The 17,139-nt window shown below is 40.4% G+C and overlaps 1 protein-coding gene across 7 annotated transcripts in view; it reads left to right on the top strand.

Annotated features, from left to right (window-relative positions):
- The window catches only part of MBNL3 (muscleblind like splicing regulator 3), a 108,857-nt gene that overhangs the window by 73,341 nt on the left and 18,377 nt on the right, over window positions 1-17,139 (top strand). For all 7 annotated transcript variants that reach the window (XM_078065018.1, XM_078065020.1, XM_078065022.1 and 4 more), the window contains 2 exons: window positions 3,801-3,965; window positions 16,324-16,515. In XM_078065018.1, the coding sequence (XP_077921144.1) occupies window positions 3,801-3,965; window positions 16,324-16,515 (357 nt within the window). The remainder of the gene's footprint in view (window positions 1-3,800; window positions 3,966-16,323; window positions 16,516-17,139) is intronic.

Consider the following 17,139-nt stretch of genomic DNA (forward strand, 5'->3'; position numbering starts at 1 on the left):
AGGTATGAGACTTGCAGAGTCCTTTTTGACATGGTCCACTGAGCTCATGGCAACTCTGAACCTGTGGGTCTACAAGGAGGACTTGAGACACCTTTGATGTGGCTTGGGAAACCTGAGGGGTGATTTTTTTTCAGACCAAGATAGTTTCTGGGCTGTTACAGACCCAGTGTGATAGGATATCTTGTGACCCATTCAAAGTGCTTAGCTGGTCTAAGAAAAACACTGGAACTTTTCTAGTCGTTAGTTTTCCAAAGGCCAAGAACAATGGGTAATTACATACTGTGCTGGGCAGTCCCTCCCCTGCCTCCACCCCAACCCATCCCCACCTGTTTACCAAAGCCTTGATCCCCTACAAGGACCAAAAGCAAATGTTAGCAAATGTCAAAAACGAAGTTTATCCCCCTCAACTCCAAGCTCCAATTAAAGTATTTTGGCCTATAATTAAGTTCGGGCCTCTTGAAGAATGAGTACTATACAGAAGAGCTTTGTTATCACCGAGTGTTGTGCATATAAATATGTTATCCTGAGTTCCAAAGTCATTTTGAAAAAACTTAGGAGGCTTGGTTTTCTTTTGAAATATTGTGTTCCACAGATAACATCGATATTGCATTATTTGGTCTCGTCATCTATTGTTTGGATAGAAAAACGCAGATTTTTTTTTTTTTTGTCTTTTATAAGCTTCCTTTAACACAAGCAGCAGTCTCTGGTAAGGTAGTATTGCTATGCATTTGCATTGTTATAGAAGTAAATTATGGATTCTGTCATTCAAAAGAGAATGCTTTATAAATCAAGTAAAATCTCATAACTAAGACGAATAAGTTGTTTTTAAGCCTTATGGGGCTTCATATTCCATACTTTAGTTTTACAGCCCAACCTGATGTAATTATTAAAGTGTAATTCTCTTTTTTTTTTCTATTTCTGTGTACTGTTTTTGCTTTGTACAAATGTCTTTAGTTTTCCAAGACAAAGCTTAAGAAAAGTTATTATATGGAAAGGACAGTAATAGAAAAGCACAAAGGCAAGCAGTAATTCTTTATCTGTAGATTGGCAGGAAATGTGCCAAATACACAGTGTTCTCTCCCTCCCTTTCTTCCTCCCCACCCTCACTGATTGCATTCAATGTAAATGATGTTAAAACTCTAAACTGTAACAATGGTAAAAATCCTAATGTATTCCTTTTCTTTCTATTGTTTAAACTGATCTATTGTTTGGCACTCCTGAATATAAGAGAGAGCCCTCATTATAAAGCTTTTTTGGAAGGGGTTACAAACTGTGTTCTGTGTAAACGTCTATGGTTGTGTTTGCCACTCGTCTGGAAAAGCTATCAAGGTGGGTTTGCAATCCTAAGGCAATCCTGCTCAGCAGGTGCCTTCTTTCTTTTTTTCACTGCCGCTATGTAACTGTCCCAAAGCATGGGAATCAGAGCAGTGGTCCTCAATGGGGATGGTGCAGGAAGAGGAAAAATCGTCTACGGAGAAGGAAGGTCAGGAGTAAGTTATTTAGACCTGGTTAGGGGGCAGGATCTACAAATGCAGCTGCAGTTAGTGAAGAAAAGCACTGGAATTCCAAAGAGGGAGCAGAGGTAGAGACTGAGATTTATGATCTGAGCCAGTGCGGTGATAGATGAAACTTTACAAGAACTTCATTTCTCCAGGGAAGAGAGATTAGAGAGGAGCTCAGAGGATTTAGGACTGAACCTTGGGGAAATCTTAATGTTAGGGTGTGGGAGGAGGGAGAGAAACCCCCAAGTATAAACTAGCATGCTTGGCTGTGGATGCCACCAAGCATCAGTGCTCCCCTCGGGGCTGTTAATTCTGAGCCAGAGAACCTCCGTTACACTGGGTAGAGGGTGGAGAACCTAGGGACTAAAATCCTTGTGACTTTGCTTCGGTGCAGGCTGTGGTAGGTGTAAAATGAAGCTTATGTTTTCTCATAGGAGGCGCATTAGGGGGGGGGCACCCCTCCATTACTGTGTTTTTGAGCACATAGAAGGATTTCCTGACAGTCCTTATATGCTGAAATGATGTAGCCATTCCTAAGCTACTTTTATGAAATCAGAACGACTGGGTCAATACCATTCTCAACTCTTCCTACCAATAAATTCTTCCTTTTCCAGGATATGCAGAGGAATGTAAAGGTATGTGGAAAGTAAGATCTGATTTGATTTTCTAAATCAATTAATTTGGTTAAAATTAAATGGATCATCGGGAGAAACGAAGGGACAAAACCGACAGAAAAAATAGCGGCTCTGATTTCTCAAGCTGTGTTCTAAGTTATACTCAGCTTCTTGCCGTGCATCTGGGTTTGCATTAAATGTAGCTCTCTAAAGGTTTGAAGGACACACCTTGATTCACAGTCAAATTATAGGAATGCTTTAATGACCAGATAACTCAGTGTGGAGGAGTGATTGTGAACAGTTTAGCCCTCTGAAGTAAGGCCAATTCATAGCATGTGTTAAAAACGCTTGATGAACTAACCCATTTCTCCTGCGGATTCGGGTGGCCTAGCAGCTTACACTCTTGGGTAACCCCCCTTAAAAAGCTGCTTTTTTTCTCCACCACTTTCTCCAATAAGCTCATGCACTGTAAAGAATTTTAGCATCAGTGGGAAAAAAAGAATTGCCTGCAGTTGTGCTTGTCTGAAAAGGATTATGTGGGGCCTGGTCATATGAATGAGAGATTCAGTAGCCTCTTTGTATAGTGCTCACGAGTTAAACACAACAACAGGTCACATTTGACATTGTGATAAATCTCTGTCCAGTGACGTCCTTTGGTACCACGTAGTAGACACCATAATTAGCAACCATGTCAGCATTTAGGCAACACCAAAGGCATATTTGATTGCCCAGGACTGACATATTATCCTGTCTGGAAGTGCGTAAACCATCAATAAAACATTGAAAGAGCCGAGACTCCAAAATACACTTTGGTCTCAATTATCCAAGTGATCTAGGACCATTGCCTCCAGAACCTAAGAACATGACTGCCAGGTATAAAGATTTACTCTCTGATAAACAGAACATCGGGATTTCAGGATGTTTCTCACATTGTATGGACTCAGGAAAAAGAACTTTAAAATTGTCCAGAAAAATGGATCTAAAATTTATCAGGTATATTTATGTGTATCTAACATTTTCCCTCCATTTTCTTAATAGTTTCTATATGCAGATCCAAATCCTGAATCTTATTTAACATGCATGATTTTACATCTCATGTCGGAAATTTTTTATTTAAATCTGTAACGTTATGAGGGTATCAGTATTCCTAATATTTTATGGGTTTTTTTTTAAAAAGATTTGTTTATTTATTGAGAGAGAGGAGAAAGAGAGTGGCGGGGGCAGAGAGAGAGAAAAAAATCTCAAGCAGACTCCCTGCTGAGTGCGGAGTCCCACAACCCCGAGATCAGGACCTGAGGAGAAACCAAGAGTTGGGCACTTAACCGACTGCGCCACCCACGTGCCCTTTAATATTTTATGTTTTAAACATAATTTGATGCATATCAAAGTAGGGCAGAGCCGAGTGGCTAAGAGAATGAGTTCTGGAATCAGACCAACTGGGTTTAAGTTCAGGTTTTGTCACTTTATAGCTGCGTAAATTTCTTAGTCTCAGTTTCTTCATCTGGAAGGTGAAGATTACGAGGGTCTCAATCTTAGAGGGTTGGTACGAAGACTAAGTAAGTTAATTGGTGCAAAGTACTTATTACAGTACTCCGCACATGCTTGGAACTGCATAAACTTTCGTTATTTTGTTGCCAGATTTTTAGAAATACCAATGCGCATTCATCTAATTTTTTATTTTCAGGGTCGGTGCGCTAGAGAGAACTGCAAGTACCTTCACCCTCCTCCACACTTAAAAACTCAGCTGGAAATTAATGGACGCAACAATCTGATCCAACAAAAGACTGCCGCAGCCATGTTCGCCCAGCAAATGCAGTTTATGCTCCAGAATGCTCGCATGTCATCGCTTGTAAGTCACAGCTATGTCTCTGAAGAACTGCTTTTTTTTTTTTTTTTTTTTTTTTTTTAAGAATAAGCCCTTGCCGGGCTTTCGGGAACTTAAGTTACAGAAGGATGTAGGATGCCTGCTAATGTGTTAATTGACGCCACGAAGCTGTTGTGCGCGTGAGGGGAGCATTCGGGTGTGTTGGGTTTAACACCTGGGTTGCATTTACCATGAATTCAGTTTATAGAAGAATATTAATAAAGGAGCAGGGGCATTTTAAGATGAGGCGGAGGTCTGATTGTTATTACAGGTAAACCGTTGAATGCTAGGATATTAATCCAAACAAATTTCCTGGCTCTTTCATGGCAGTTTTGTTACTTTTTAATGGGCTTTTTATTTTGAAATAATTATAGGTTGAAGGAAAAGTTGGCAAAGACAGTACAGAGAGTTCCCATATTACCCCTCACCCAGTTCCCCCCTGTTAATTTCTTATGGCATATTTGTCAAAATGAAGAAACTGACATTTTACACATTGCTATTAATTAAACTCCAGATTTTATTCAGACTTTATTAGCTGTTCCATTAGGGTCGTCTTGCTGTTCCAGTGTCGAATCCAGGGTACCACGGTGCATTTATTTGGCTCCTGTCTCCCTTCTCTCATCTGGTCTGCGACCGATTCTCAGTCTTTCCCTGTTTCCCATGACCTTGATATTCTTGAGGAATCCTGGCCAGATATTTGGTGGTGGTTTAACTTAACCCAGCCACAGAGTTCGCCTTTGCAGGAATTAAAAAGATTATGCTGCCATTCTAGACCAGCGTCTGGTATTTTTATGGATCAATGAGTTGAAATGGATCCTTTAAAAAGTAATTTTGTCCTATTGAGAATTCATCTTGTCCTGATACCTTATAATATAAAGTTGCAATTTAGTCTTAGATCTTTCATTATCTAGATACTAATTGGAAAGGGGTATGTTGTCTTCATCTGTTACCCATTTGGTCAGTGACTGTGTAATAAACTCACTGAAAGCTAAAGACCATATAGCTTTTCATGAAAATGTGCTCTCAGCAAAGCCTATTTCATTATAAAATCGATTCTCAGAATTCAAGGAAATCCGTGTGGACAGGGCAACCCCTTCACTGGTACATCTTTATAGTTAGTGCACAAAACAGGTGGTAGGGGCCTTGATGAGTCACTGAAATTTTGCACCATGATCCTCTTTTTCCAGAAGGTCCAGACAGCTTTAAGTAAAGTTATTTACTTGTTTGTTTAGCATCGCCCGTACTAGTAGTTTGCCAAAAACATTTGCCTTGGAACTCAGCTGATTAGTTACATTGATAAATTAGCTCCCAGAAGGTCATATGGTTGAACTCCTTCTTCAAACTCTTTCGTTAGCTTTCACACACTGAAGTATTTTAGTTCCTCCCTATTTCTAAATGGGTAAGGAAGAGAAGGTGTTCTAGATTCTGGGAATAGTATGAACAAAACCACAGAGAAGTGAATGTGTGTGGTGAGTCCAGAAAATGTGAGTAGTAGGGGAATAAAGCAAGGGAGCTTTTCACCCACCATTAATACTGCTCTTGGCCTCTCGTGGATCTCCCAATTTCAGACTGAGCAAAGAATAGGGGCCAGATTGTATTACACACCTGAGCCCAGCATGTGTTTTTTTTCTTAGGTCAAGAGACAGCATTGGGGCATCAATCAAATGCCCGGTTTCAGGGAATCAGAGAGCAAGGCCTGGGATAAAGTAGGGGTAAAGGCAGAAGGCAGACTATTCATCTTCTATTCAGCCTCCAGGAGAGTCTTTCCGTTCCCCGTCTCCACCATTCATGCATTATTGATTATGCTGGCTCACCCTGGAGACTAGGGAGTGGCTTTTTTTAGAGTCCAATAAGAGATCCATTGAGTTCTCCAGCCTCTTGTGCTTTCTAATTGAATTCTCCATGCTTTCTATAAAAGAATACATTTCCCTTTTTTTTCTTCCATGAGGGTAATTTCAGATTTCAGGCTGCAGAATATGACTGATATGACTCACAGAAGTACAATTTATTTTATTGCATATCGTAAGATACAAGACATTACTTAGAAGACCCCAGGGAACAATTGGAAATTGCTTTTCTACCTTGTAGATTATTTAACAATAGCTGTTGTGATGTGATAAACTGATAAAAGATTAATTTCTGCAGTTATTATGTATACAAAAAACTAACCCCAAGATGATTGATATGATCCTATTTTGTGGTCTAGAAAGGTTTGTAGGCGTGTTGTAATTGCACTAGTGTGAGCAATTTTAAGTGACATTTACCAGTCTGATTTGAAAGAAATGTTCTTTATTATGGGTCTTGATATTACCATAGAAGTAACATATGATTTTACTTGATTTTTCTGGTACCTACGCTCCCCAAATAACTCTCTATCCCTTTTAACCCCCCACCACCCTGATAATCTGATTCTTCTCCCTAGGCTAGTCAAGCTTTTGTTTAAACTTCCAATCCTGATATTTGTATGGTTGCATATTAAGCCCCATTTGGTATCACTGGCTTGAACTTCAGGTCTTTCCACAAAGCATACTTTCATCCGTTTCTAGGATACCAAGAGAGCACATCTGCTTTCGGAAAATTGAGTATGGTTTGCTTATTATAAGCCCCAGATAAAGAGAATGTCAACCTAAATGGGATGGTAGCTTCAGAACAGATTCTGTTCAGTGTGACTGAACAATGAATAAAAGCCACACCTAGTCAATTTGGGTGGAATGCTTGCCATAGCAGGCAAGTTTGTTCACTGTATTTAACAGGTCTGAATTGACATTTGCTAGTATAAAATTCCACCCCTGAAAGCTTTTGCTAGCTTTATTAAGGAAGTTTAGCAAGTGAGACAAGGGGCGTGACTCTCCAGTGTTTTTTGATGCAGTTAAGAGATAGTTTCTGATGTTCACAGCAAAGAAAAAAAAATCATGTTTAAGAACTCCCCCTGGCATAATTAGGAGGCAAACAGGAACCCTGTAGAAGAATTTCAGGGAAATCAGACACACTGTATCGCTCTCAGGCAAACTAATGTTTTTAAATTTGAGTTTCACAACCAGGAATTTTCATTACAGGAGGAAGGATTCTCATTGGTGGATGTAATGTATGCATATATAAAGGTGATATGGTGTCATAAATCTATTAAAAACATTTCTGATTTAGACATTTTGCATAATCTAGACCTATCCATGTCTAGTAAACCCCTTTAGTTTCTCTCTTTGAATGTGGTGATGCACATGGAAACAGTTCTTTACACGCAGGTGTACTTGACTGACCCAGTCAAGTGTATTCACCTGATGATTTATATAGAGGTTATTGGTTCAGCCATTGGGGTGTGCCAAGTCCCCTGGTCTGCTATATGTTTTTCGTGGCCTTCATTCTTGTGGCCAAGTTAGGGTGTTTCAAATGACAGAGGCTATCAAAATGGGTTCCACTCCAGACTTGTCCTTTATTGCAAATAGTATCATCTGATGTCTGTCTGAACCCTCCCCACCTTTTTACATCATTTCTGTAATTCTGTGTACCAAATACATTTCCCATAAACAAGCTCATATGTTTATCTGACATTAATATAGCAAGGAATGAAGGTGAGGTAGCACCTCAGAACCAAAAGGGGAAAAAATAGGAATTTCCAGTAGCTAGGAGGAAGGGAGATACACTGACAAGGAACAGTATCTGGAGACCAGCGTTTTGAATGCTTTTCTTTTTTAATTAAATAGGAGCTATAAGGTGTTGTATTATTCCACGAAACTTTGGACTGCAACAGTTTTAAGCGAAAAGAAGCAGAGTTGCAAAATAATTTATTTACTTTTTCATTTTTGAAAATGTTAAGTACTTAAATGATTCAGTAGTTAAAGACAAAGGATAGCATCCTTCCCTAACCATGATACATTCTACATTTTGCCGATTCACATCAGAGTTACAGGTTTTCTAGTTCACACAGTTCACCTATAGTTCATATGGTTCACACACAAAGCTAACTTCATTGGCTGAAGTATCTGCTATCTCCCTATTGTCATGGCTCTTTTATTAAAAGTTATCATGAGGGGCGCCTGGGTGGCTCAGTCAGTGAAGGGTCTGCCTTTGGCTCAGATCATGATCCTGGGGTCCTGGAATCCAGCCCCATGTTGGGGGGTTCCCTGCTCAGTGGGGAGTCTGCTTCTCCCTCTTCCTCTGCCCTTTCCCCTCACTCGTGCTCTCTCTCTCTCAAAATAAATAAATAAAATCTTTGAAAAAATAAATAAAACTTATCATGATAAAAGGTGGGCAAGCCATTTTGTAGATTTAATGGAAAAGGAAACCATGTCTGTATTCCAGATGACCAGTCTCATGGTCAGTACAGAAATTACAATGTATTTTAATGAAGGTTCTTCAGAGGATTTTGCAGTTTATCTACTCTCGAAATGATAAATGATGACATTTTGTTCTTTCATCTCAACGTGCTTACATCTACATGTTTTGTAAAGTGATTTTTGCAAAATATGTAAGTTGGTGATGACAGGCATTATGTATTTATCAGGTTAATATGCTCTTAATATAATTAGGACTGCCATTATCATGTCATTATCATTGACTGAGGTTGACCAAATCACACCATAGGAGTGTATAGAGTGCAACTAGCCCCAAATTCCTCTGGATTTTACCATGTTTGCTGAAAGGCTAGACAAGATTTCACTTTTAGATATGGCAACTGAAGCCTAACATTATTTATTTGTTCAACAAATTGTTCCCACAGGTAGGCTTACCTTGAGGTTAGTGAAAGCTCAGGGCCCCTCATTTGCATGGTCTCCATCCAAGGCCCTGAGAGGAGCCCTAGCAATGTGTTTACATGTGTTTGTAAAGTTTGCAAAATATATTTGTGTATTCTTTGTTCTTAAGACTCCCCTCCTCTACCCAACTGCCTAAACTTCAGGCCCCACAGATCCTAGATTCACTCCTGATTGCAATTACTGGTCCAAAGTAGAGTCATTATTCAGGTTCTTTCCCTAGGCTGTGTATGTCACACAGCTTGAAGCTCCTTTTGTAGTCAAACAAAATGAGTCCCACCAGCATAAGTTTGCTGCCTTGCCCCAATTCTGTTAATACACAGTGTGAAACCTTGTTTGTTCAAAGGTTAAATGGAAATGCTACAATTTTGCAGCCAAACAGAGAGCATTTGTACATGATATCTTTTATGATGCCCCTTTCCTCTGATAGTAACAAGTCTCAACATTCTCCTGTTAACCTCCCTCATATATTCCCATGGGATAAATTCAACGTAATCTCCTCTCCGCCCATTTTGTGTCCTTCTCCTCTGGGGCTGCTTAGCTCCGTTGGCTAGTGCCTGGAGCTAATGAGACCATGTGGGCCCGTTAGCTTCTTTGTTCTTGATCATAGTCTAAGCTACAGCCAAATACCTCAAAACTACTTGGTGATCACCAGTGAATTAAAGGCAGGAAGTTTGGAGGGCTGTGAAAATCTTTTTTTCTGATGGAAGATAAAGCAATAGCAACAATCAACAAAATCAATACTTGATAATCTCACCTATCGGGGATGATTTTTTTTCTTATCAAAACCATCCCCTTGGGGCACCTGGGTGGCTCAGTCGTTAAGCATCTGCCTTCGGCTCAGGTCATGATCCCAGGGTCCTGGGATTGAGCCCCGCATCGGGCTCCCTGCTCCGCGGGAAGCCTGCTTCTCCCTCTCCCACTCCCCCTGCTTGTGTTCCCTCTCTCGCTATATCTCGCTGTCAAATAAATAAAACCTTAAAAAAAAAAAAACATCCCCTTGCACAGATCAATATAGTTCAATAGGGCCATCAGGAGACCTAGTGTAAAGCCTGTGGTTGCCCCCAGCACCTGATCATAATCTTAAACTGGTTCCCCCTAAACGATCCTATTTTGCCTTACTATCCTTTATACATCTACTAAATACTTTGTTAAAGATTTATATATTTATTAGAGAGAGAGAGCACACAAGAGCAAGGTTGGGGGGAGAGGGGCAGCGGGAGAGGGAGAGAGAGAATCTCAAGCAGACTCCCCACTGAATGTGGAGCCCAATGTGGGGCTCGATCCCACAACCCTGCGATCATGACCTGAGCCAAAATCAAGAGTTGGGCATTTAACCAACTGAGCCACTCAGGTGCCCCACATCTACTAAACATTTAAAACTCTTCTTTAGCTAGTCTCTGCTCTTAAACCACTCTGTGGATGCCAGTCATATTAACAATTCACTAGTCCCCTGGAACCACACATTTTGTAATAAGAAGTTGCATCTTTTGGTCTATAGTATCATTAAGCCATTTTTTTTCAGAACTCTGCATTGGATACCTTCTGATACTGATGATTTAGCCACTCCAGTTTAAAAATGCACACATACAGGCACCTGGGTGGCTCAGTCGGTTAAGCGTCTGCCTTCAGCTCAGGTCATGATCTCAGGGTCCTGGGATGGAGTTCCATGTTCAGGCTCCCTGTTAACCGGGTGTCTGCTTCTCCCTCTCCCTCTACCCCTACCCCCCCCACTCGTGCTCTCTCTCTCTCAAATAAATAAATCAAAAATCAATCAATCAATCAATAGAAATGTACACACACATATATTTGTGTACGCTTGGATGGGCACATGCATGTGTATAAATTATCCTGTGTCTCGTACTGTTTGATCTAGCATTTCCCATCTATGTGAAAAGATAGTTTGGGAGCAGCCTTCTGCTTAAAGTCTTCCTTAGTAGACAGCAAAACTGATGGATTTATTCAGTCTCTGTGCTACCACTTCTGATCCCTGATTGTTTCTTTTGTACTGTGATGTTTGAATTGGATTTTTCTAACTGGTAAACCTAAAAGTAATCAATGGCTTAGGAATCGCTTTTCATTCAACTCAGTAAATATTTATTGAGCATCTACTCTGTGCCAGACATTTAAGAAGTTAAGAGGTAGATAAAAAGATAAACTAGAAACCGTCTCTACCCTCAAGGAATGTATGATCTAACAATAGTAAGATGGTGAATTAATGTTCTTGTGATCCTCTTAATTTCTGATTTCTACCTGATCTTCTGTATTTTTTTTAATAGCTTAGGGCTTTTCTTTTTTTCCTCTGTAGAGTTATCTATTAGCCATGCAAGGTTTTGCTTTGATTTGTGTTGTTTTGGTGGTGGTGGTGGTGGTGGAGATTTGTTGAACTGTTGATAATCATAACCTTTAGCATCCATTTATTCTGGACTCACATAGAAATGTTTATAGTTTGCAGGCTTCTTGCAGCTTCTTTGCTTTTCTCAGCTCTTGTCACCCCCCCCTCCATATTTTGTTCAGTACCCTTTGTTAAAACTGGGTAACACTTGATTTTCCTTTCCTAGTGGAATACTAGTTAATTGTCGCTATTATTACACAGTGGTTCACAAACAAATAATTTTTAGGCCAGTCCTTGTTCACTTTTCAGAAACAGTCAAAATTGCCTTGCCCATCTAAAGAAGAAGTCATTTGCCCTCTTGCCAAATTCTTACCTGTAGTGACCATGTGGTCTTATGCAGATCTGTGTTTAGGCACTCCGTTGTAAGTGCTGGCCTACTTTGCAGCTTCTCTTCTACCAAATATGGGCAGATCCAAACCTGATGTGTCCTCCCTTGCACACTATGTTTTATACCTTTCACACTCACAGTCATCTATTGATCCTTTGCCTGCCTGCCTACCTTCGGTGCTTCCTCTTACTTGGAAACTTCTGTGATTAAGGTCAGAAAAGCCAGACCTAGATAAGGACAACTCTTCACTTTTGACCCTTGAATTTATTTATTTTTTTCCTAGCTCTCTCTTGGGCCACAGTGACTTATTCATTAACAAGTATGGTTAGAACATAAACACCACTATCAGCTTGCATCTGTTTATAAAGTTAAGCCTCTATTATTAAGGGACCAATTAACCAGTCTGGAGGTTCCATGGGCCTCCTGCAATGTGCCTTTTGGCCACCTCAGTCCCCGCAGAACATCACTCGGAGAGTGTGGAGATGACCAAGCAAAAACTCTGAAACAAAGATTATTCAGTTGAGCTCCACGTGAAGTTAGTCAAGTCTGGGGGAAATGAAAATTATACATTTCAGTGTGCTTGGGGATTATCTAAGGACAGAAATTCACATGGTGACAGTGGAGCTTCCTTTTATACTATATAAATGCTTGTTAATGAGCAATAAAATGTAGGTATTATGAGTGCTAGTAAAAGTTAGGAGTGTTATTTTTCTGGTATTAAAATCGAGTCAACAAATGGTTACCAAATGTTTGCCGTCCTATAAAAGAAAATGTTTGGTCGTCCACCTCTACACAGGAGCTCAGAGAGAGAAGGCCTCAATTATGTTGACTTCAGGCCAGGATTAGCCTCAGTGACTTAAAGTATTTTGCATTCATCCGACAATAATTGTAACTGACCTTGAATATTACTGAAGTAGCTATGAATAGATCTAAGCTGTTGGGGAGACACAAAGATTGCTTTAGCATAGCATTTCACTTCTATTTCTTTATACTAGTTTGCGGGATAACCCATTTTAAATAATAAGTTAACATTCCTAAAATGTATGTGTAAACTAGAGATACTTATTTCAGGCATTCAGGCATAGTTTTTTATTAAGATGTTTCAGAATCCTTTAAGACCCAGTATGTGGTGGCTCCTAAATTTTTACCTTTACAAGAGTCCATCTGTCTTCCCATTCTTAATCACTGTGTAGTTATTGTTGTATAAAGAAATAGTTAAGAATCCTAATTTTAGTTCAATTAAAAAATATTTTAGTGAATACTGTAGTATTGGTTTCTAACACCAGATCTTTTCAACTTGCAGAATCTTGCCATAAGTATTAGATTTCTATACATTCACATATAAAATTAGTGCTTTACTCCAGAAACTGATGGGAGTGCTTTACTCTTTAGAATCCTCTAGAATGAGGGTCAGCAATGGTTTCTGTAAATGACGAAATAGTAAATATTTTAGGCTTCGTGGGACAAGAGGCAAAGTTGAGGATACTATCTACAACTTTTTGTTAATACAGGTCTCCTGATGAGCACAGTGGAATTTATTTAGGGATGCTGAAATATGAATTTCATGTACTTTTCATGTGTTATGAAATATTCCTCTTTTACTTTTTTTCAACCCCTTAAAAATGTAGAAACCATTCTCACTGTCTGGCCATGCAAAAGCAGGCTGGCCAAGTCTGGCTCAGGGGCTGGAGTTTGTCAATCCTTACCCTAGAACATAAGCTCTTAGACAGTGGATAATCCAGAGCCCTGCACCAGTGGTGAATTCTGCGAGGGCTTTGAACTTCCTGAGGAAGTTCCATAGACCAGAGTCCACAGCTTTCCAAGAAGTCCAGGATTAAGGAAGATTAGGGGCCACCATCCTAGAGACAATCACTGACTTTTAGGTACCGTGCAGTCACTCCTGGGAATTCCTACCTAGTAGCTAATACTATTAGAGACATTGGGGGTAAATAATTGTCTAGATGATCTGGTTATTCATGAATCAGTTGTCTCCACCATTCCTGTTGGCTTTATAAGACTCAGAGGAAGCTGAAATTCCACACCTCTGGTTTTCAGAGGGAAAACCTCATATTTTCAAATATTTAGTAAAAATAATTTAGGTTCAAGTGAATATCTGAAACATATTTTAAGTGTCCAGACTGTTTCAGGCTGTAAGTAGAAATCAGATTCAACCTGCTAGGAACTTTTCTCTTTAAAAGGTTCTTTACCCCACAGGTGGGTTCTTGTTAGCTCCACTGACATGAAGGACTACAGTAGAGGTATAGGCAGGATGAAAGTTGCTTATTAAAACTGAATGTGTGAGCTTGCAGGCTGCTTAACAGGTGGCTGTTAGCCAAAGCTAAGCCCTTGAATGTTCAAATTCATGAAATGGAATAGTGACCCTGGGGCAGAAGTGGTGGTGGGAAAACCAAAAATGTCCATTTGAAAGTAAATAAGGGGGAGCCCGGGTGGCTCAGTCAGTTAAGCGTCTGCCTTCAGCTCAGGTCATGATCCTGGGGTCCTGGGATCCAGCCCCAGGGCGGGCTCTGCGCTCAGCGGGGAGTCTGCTTGAGGATTCTCTCTCTCTCTCCCTCTGCCCCTCCCCCCGGCTCGAGTTTTCTCTCTCTCTCCCACTCTCCCTCAAATACATAAATAAATCTTTTTTAAAAATTCAGTAGTTTTGGGGGCTCCTGGGTGGCTCAGTCATTAAGCATCTGCCTTCGGCTCTGGTCATGATCCCAGGGTCCTGGGATCGAGCCCCACATCGGGCTCCCTGCTCGGCGGGGAGCCTGCTTCTCCCTCTCCCACTCCCCCTTGCTTGTGTTCCCTCTCTCGCTATCTCTCTCTCTCTCTGTCAAAAAATAAATAAAATCTTAAAAAAAAATAAAAATAAATAAAAAATTCAGTAGTTTTTAAAGAGAATCATAATAATGGTTCTCACATTTATAAAAGGCAAAAAGCAAAACGTATCCAGGAGAAATAGTGTGGTGACTTCAGTGAGAAATTTACTATGAACGTCAGAGAGAAAAGAGAATTAGAACAGAGTACTATTGTGTGGTTCAAATACAGAGTTTTACCATGAGAGATTCTTGCTGATTTTTGAGACAACCATGAATCCTCAAGTTAATAAAGCGTGCCTTATCATGGAAGCATGCCTGGGTAGTTGTTAACAAGAGATTTCCATCTCATTCTATAAAATAATATCACATCAGCTAATTCCTGGAGCTTCGTATCTCATTCGATGAGATATGCCCTTATAGCTTTACATCACAGTGCCTCGTTAGGCTGGGGCAGCCCTAGACAGCTAGTCCTCCAACGTTAAAGCACCTTCCCTGACTGCACCATCAACTTTCCAGGTACCTGGTGTTTCCAGTGTTGAGGGTCCAAGTTCTTTCTGTCCTTCCTAATACACCAATTAGCTACTTTGATAAAATCATCTATGGTCCAGTGCAAATCGGGAAGCCCCTTCCTTCCAAGTCGGCATGTGGTTTTTTTTAATGGGCTTCATGGAGAAGGTGTGCAGGTGAAAATCTCAAGTCAGACCAGGGGGTGGGTTGGTGAATATATATAGCCCCTCACTTCATACTCCGCAGCCTCCCATTCTACCTGCATTTAGAGCTGTTCCTATTTGTGTGATTTAGCAGAAGGTATGGGTACAGCTTGATGGTGCAGAAGATTCATTCTTTAACGAAAGACATAAAAAGAAAGCAGGAGAGAACTCACAGCATTAGCAACACACCGTGAGACTCCACCAGGTGTACGTCAGTGCACTAACAACCTTATAGAGTCCCTGCTAGAAATGTACCACATTTAGCCGTGGTTTGTCCTTAATTTGTTCAGTGCTTACATTTCTTTTTAAACTTTATCATTGATTCTATCAGTCATTCACTAAGAATGGGGTACTGTAGTGGAGACAAGAGAACTATCAAAGAAATTAGAACCACATTGAGAGGAAAAGGCGCCCACTTTGGAACAAGCTGGAAAATAACACATAAATTGATAAATTACATGGTTACAGATAATAAAGGCAATACATATATCAAGCTCTTTGAGATTGGGACTTTCACAAGATAGAAAAACCCATGGGAGCCCTTTCCATTGCTCCTGCTTTCCTTTACAAGCTGTGCTCTAGTTGATACACCTTAAAATCCTGTCATCTTATTTCTTCCTGCCTAACAGGGATCCTTGGAGCATTTTTTAGGGCCCCTTTTGGACTGTGGATATCATCTGGCCCCCTAGGTAAAGACGAGGCTGGGCAAGTCAGATTCGTTTGTGAAGTAGAACCCCTAATTTAAAAAAAAAAAAAAATGACCATACGCATCTCATTTTGGGTGGACAGCAAGAAGTTGTTAGAACTCTCACTTTTCTTTAATCTACCCCTTTCTTCCACACTCCTTGCTGTCTTCCGTAATGGATAGTGGGCCCAAAAGAGAAGTAAGTTGTCGATAGGGTTGGTGGGAACTTCGGCAGGCTAGAGCCGGGCAGTGCTAATAGGAAAGAAGAAGGAATGGGAAACGAAGGGGCTTTCAGGAGAACCTGAAGTCGGCCTGCAAGGCACATTGCCTGTATATATGATATCGTTCGTGGCATGGTTTTTAGTTTAAAAACAGAAGCGCAAGAGAAGACGCATTTCAAAGACATTCCATCAATGAGACTTAACGTAGCTAATTCATGACTCAAAATTGTGTGCCTGGTTTGATCAGTTTACCAATAAATTTGTTACTCAATGAGATTTGTTGGTTTAAAGCAACTCCTGTGTGGTAATTAATATGAGACTAAAAATCAATCGGTAAATTTGGATATGACTTAGGCTTTTTGAAAGAGTGTGTCCTTGTGTAATAGTAGTAAGAATCTACTTACCTCTAATACCTTTTTTCTCTTTTAAACATACAGACTTCTTTTCCTATGAATCCGTCACTTGCAGCTAATCCTGCAATGGCTTTCAATCCTTACTTACCTCATCCTGGGATGGGCCTGGTTCCCGCTGAACTTGTACCGAATGCACCTGTTCTGGTTTCTGGAAACCCGCCTCTCGCATTGCCAGCAGCTGCTGGTCCCAAACCGATGCGTTCGGATAAACTGGAGGTATTGGTGTAGAACTATGTAAATACCTATAGGGTAGCTATTAACCGCATGCACAAAGCAACATTCTCGGAGCCCAGGGTTTTGAATGCTTTAAACAAGGGCACCTGGGTTTCTAGCTTATGGAGTACAACCTCGAGAAAACGGTAAAGGTTTTACTACTGCAGTCGCACCCTGCTGTGAAGTGCATTGATTCGGTCGTACAACAGGTCAATGTCTTAGCGTGCCCAACCCCAGACTCGCTGTGGAACCGGAAACCTGGTGGGAACGTTCCTTTTCCCCAGGCTCCTGCTTGACAGACTGCAATGAACTGTATTGTTAATGAGTCTCAACTTGCTAGAATAATCCAACTGGGGGATGAAAAAAAAATAGACTAACTCTCTATGAATGCAGAATGTGAAACGAGTATCATAGAATCTAAGCCTTTTTCTCCATCTTAAGAATGATGGACTAGATAAGAAATATCCTCCCTGCCTATGAAAAGGCAATCTAAAAGAAACTTCAAACAGCATTTTGATTTAAGGAAGTCCTTCAGTCTTCCCTTGTTACGCTTCATAGATTGAAAGAAATAGCTAGTCCGTTTCATACAGAGTCAAAGTCATTGGCTGACTTAAATGCCTGGCAGTG

The sequence above is a fragment of the Halichoerus grypus genome, chromosome X (genome assembly GCF_964656455.1).
Source record: "Halichoerus grypus chromosome X, mHalGry1.hap1.1, whole genome shotgun sequence".
Lineage (NCBI taxonomy): Eukaryota > Metazoa > Chordata > Mammalia > Carnivora > Phocidae > Halichoerus > Halichoerus grypus.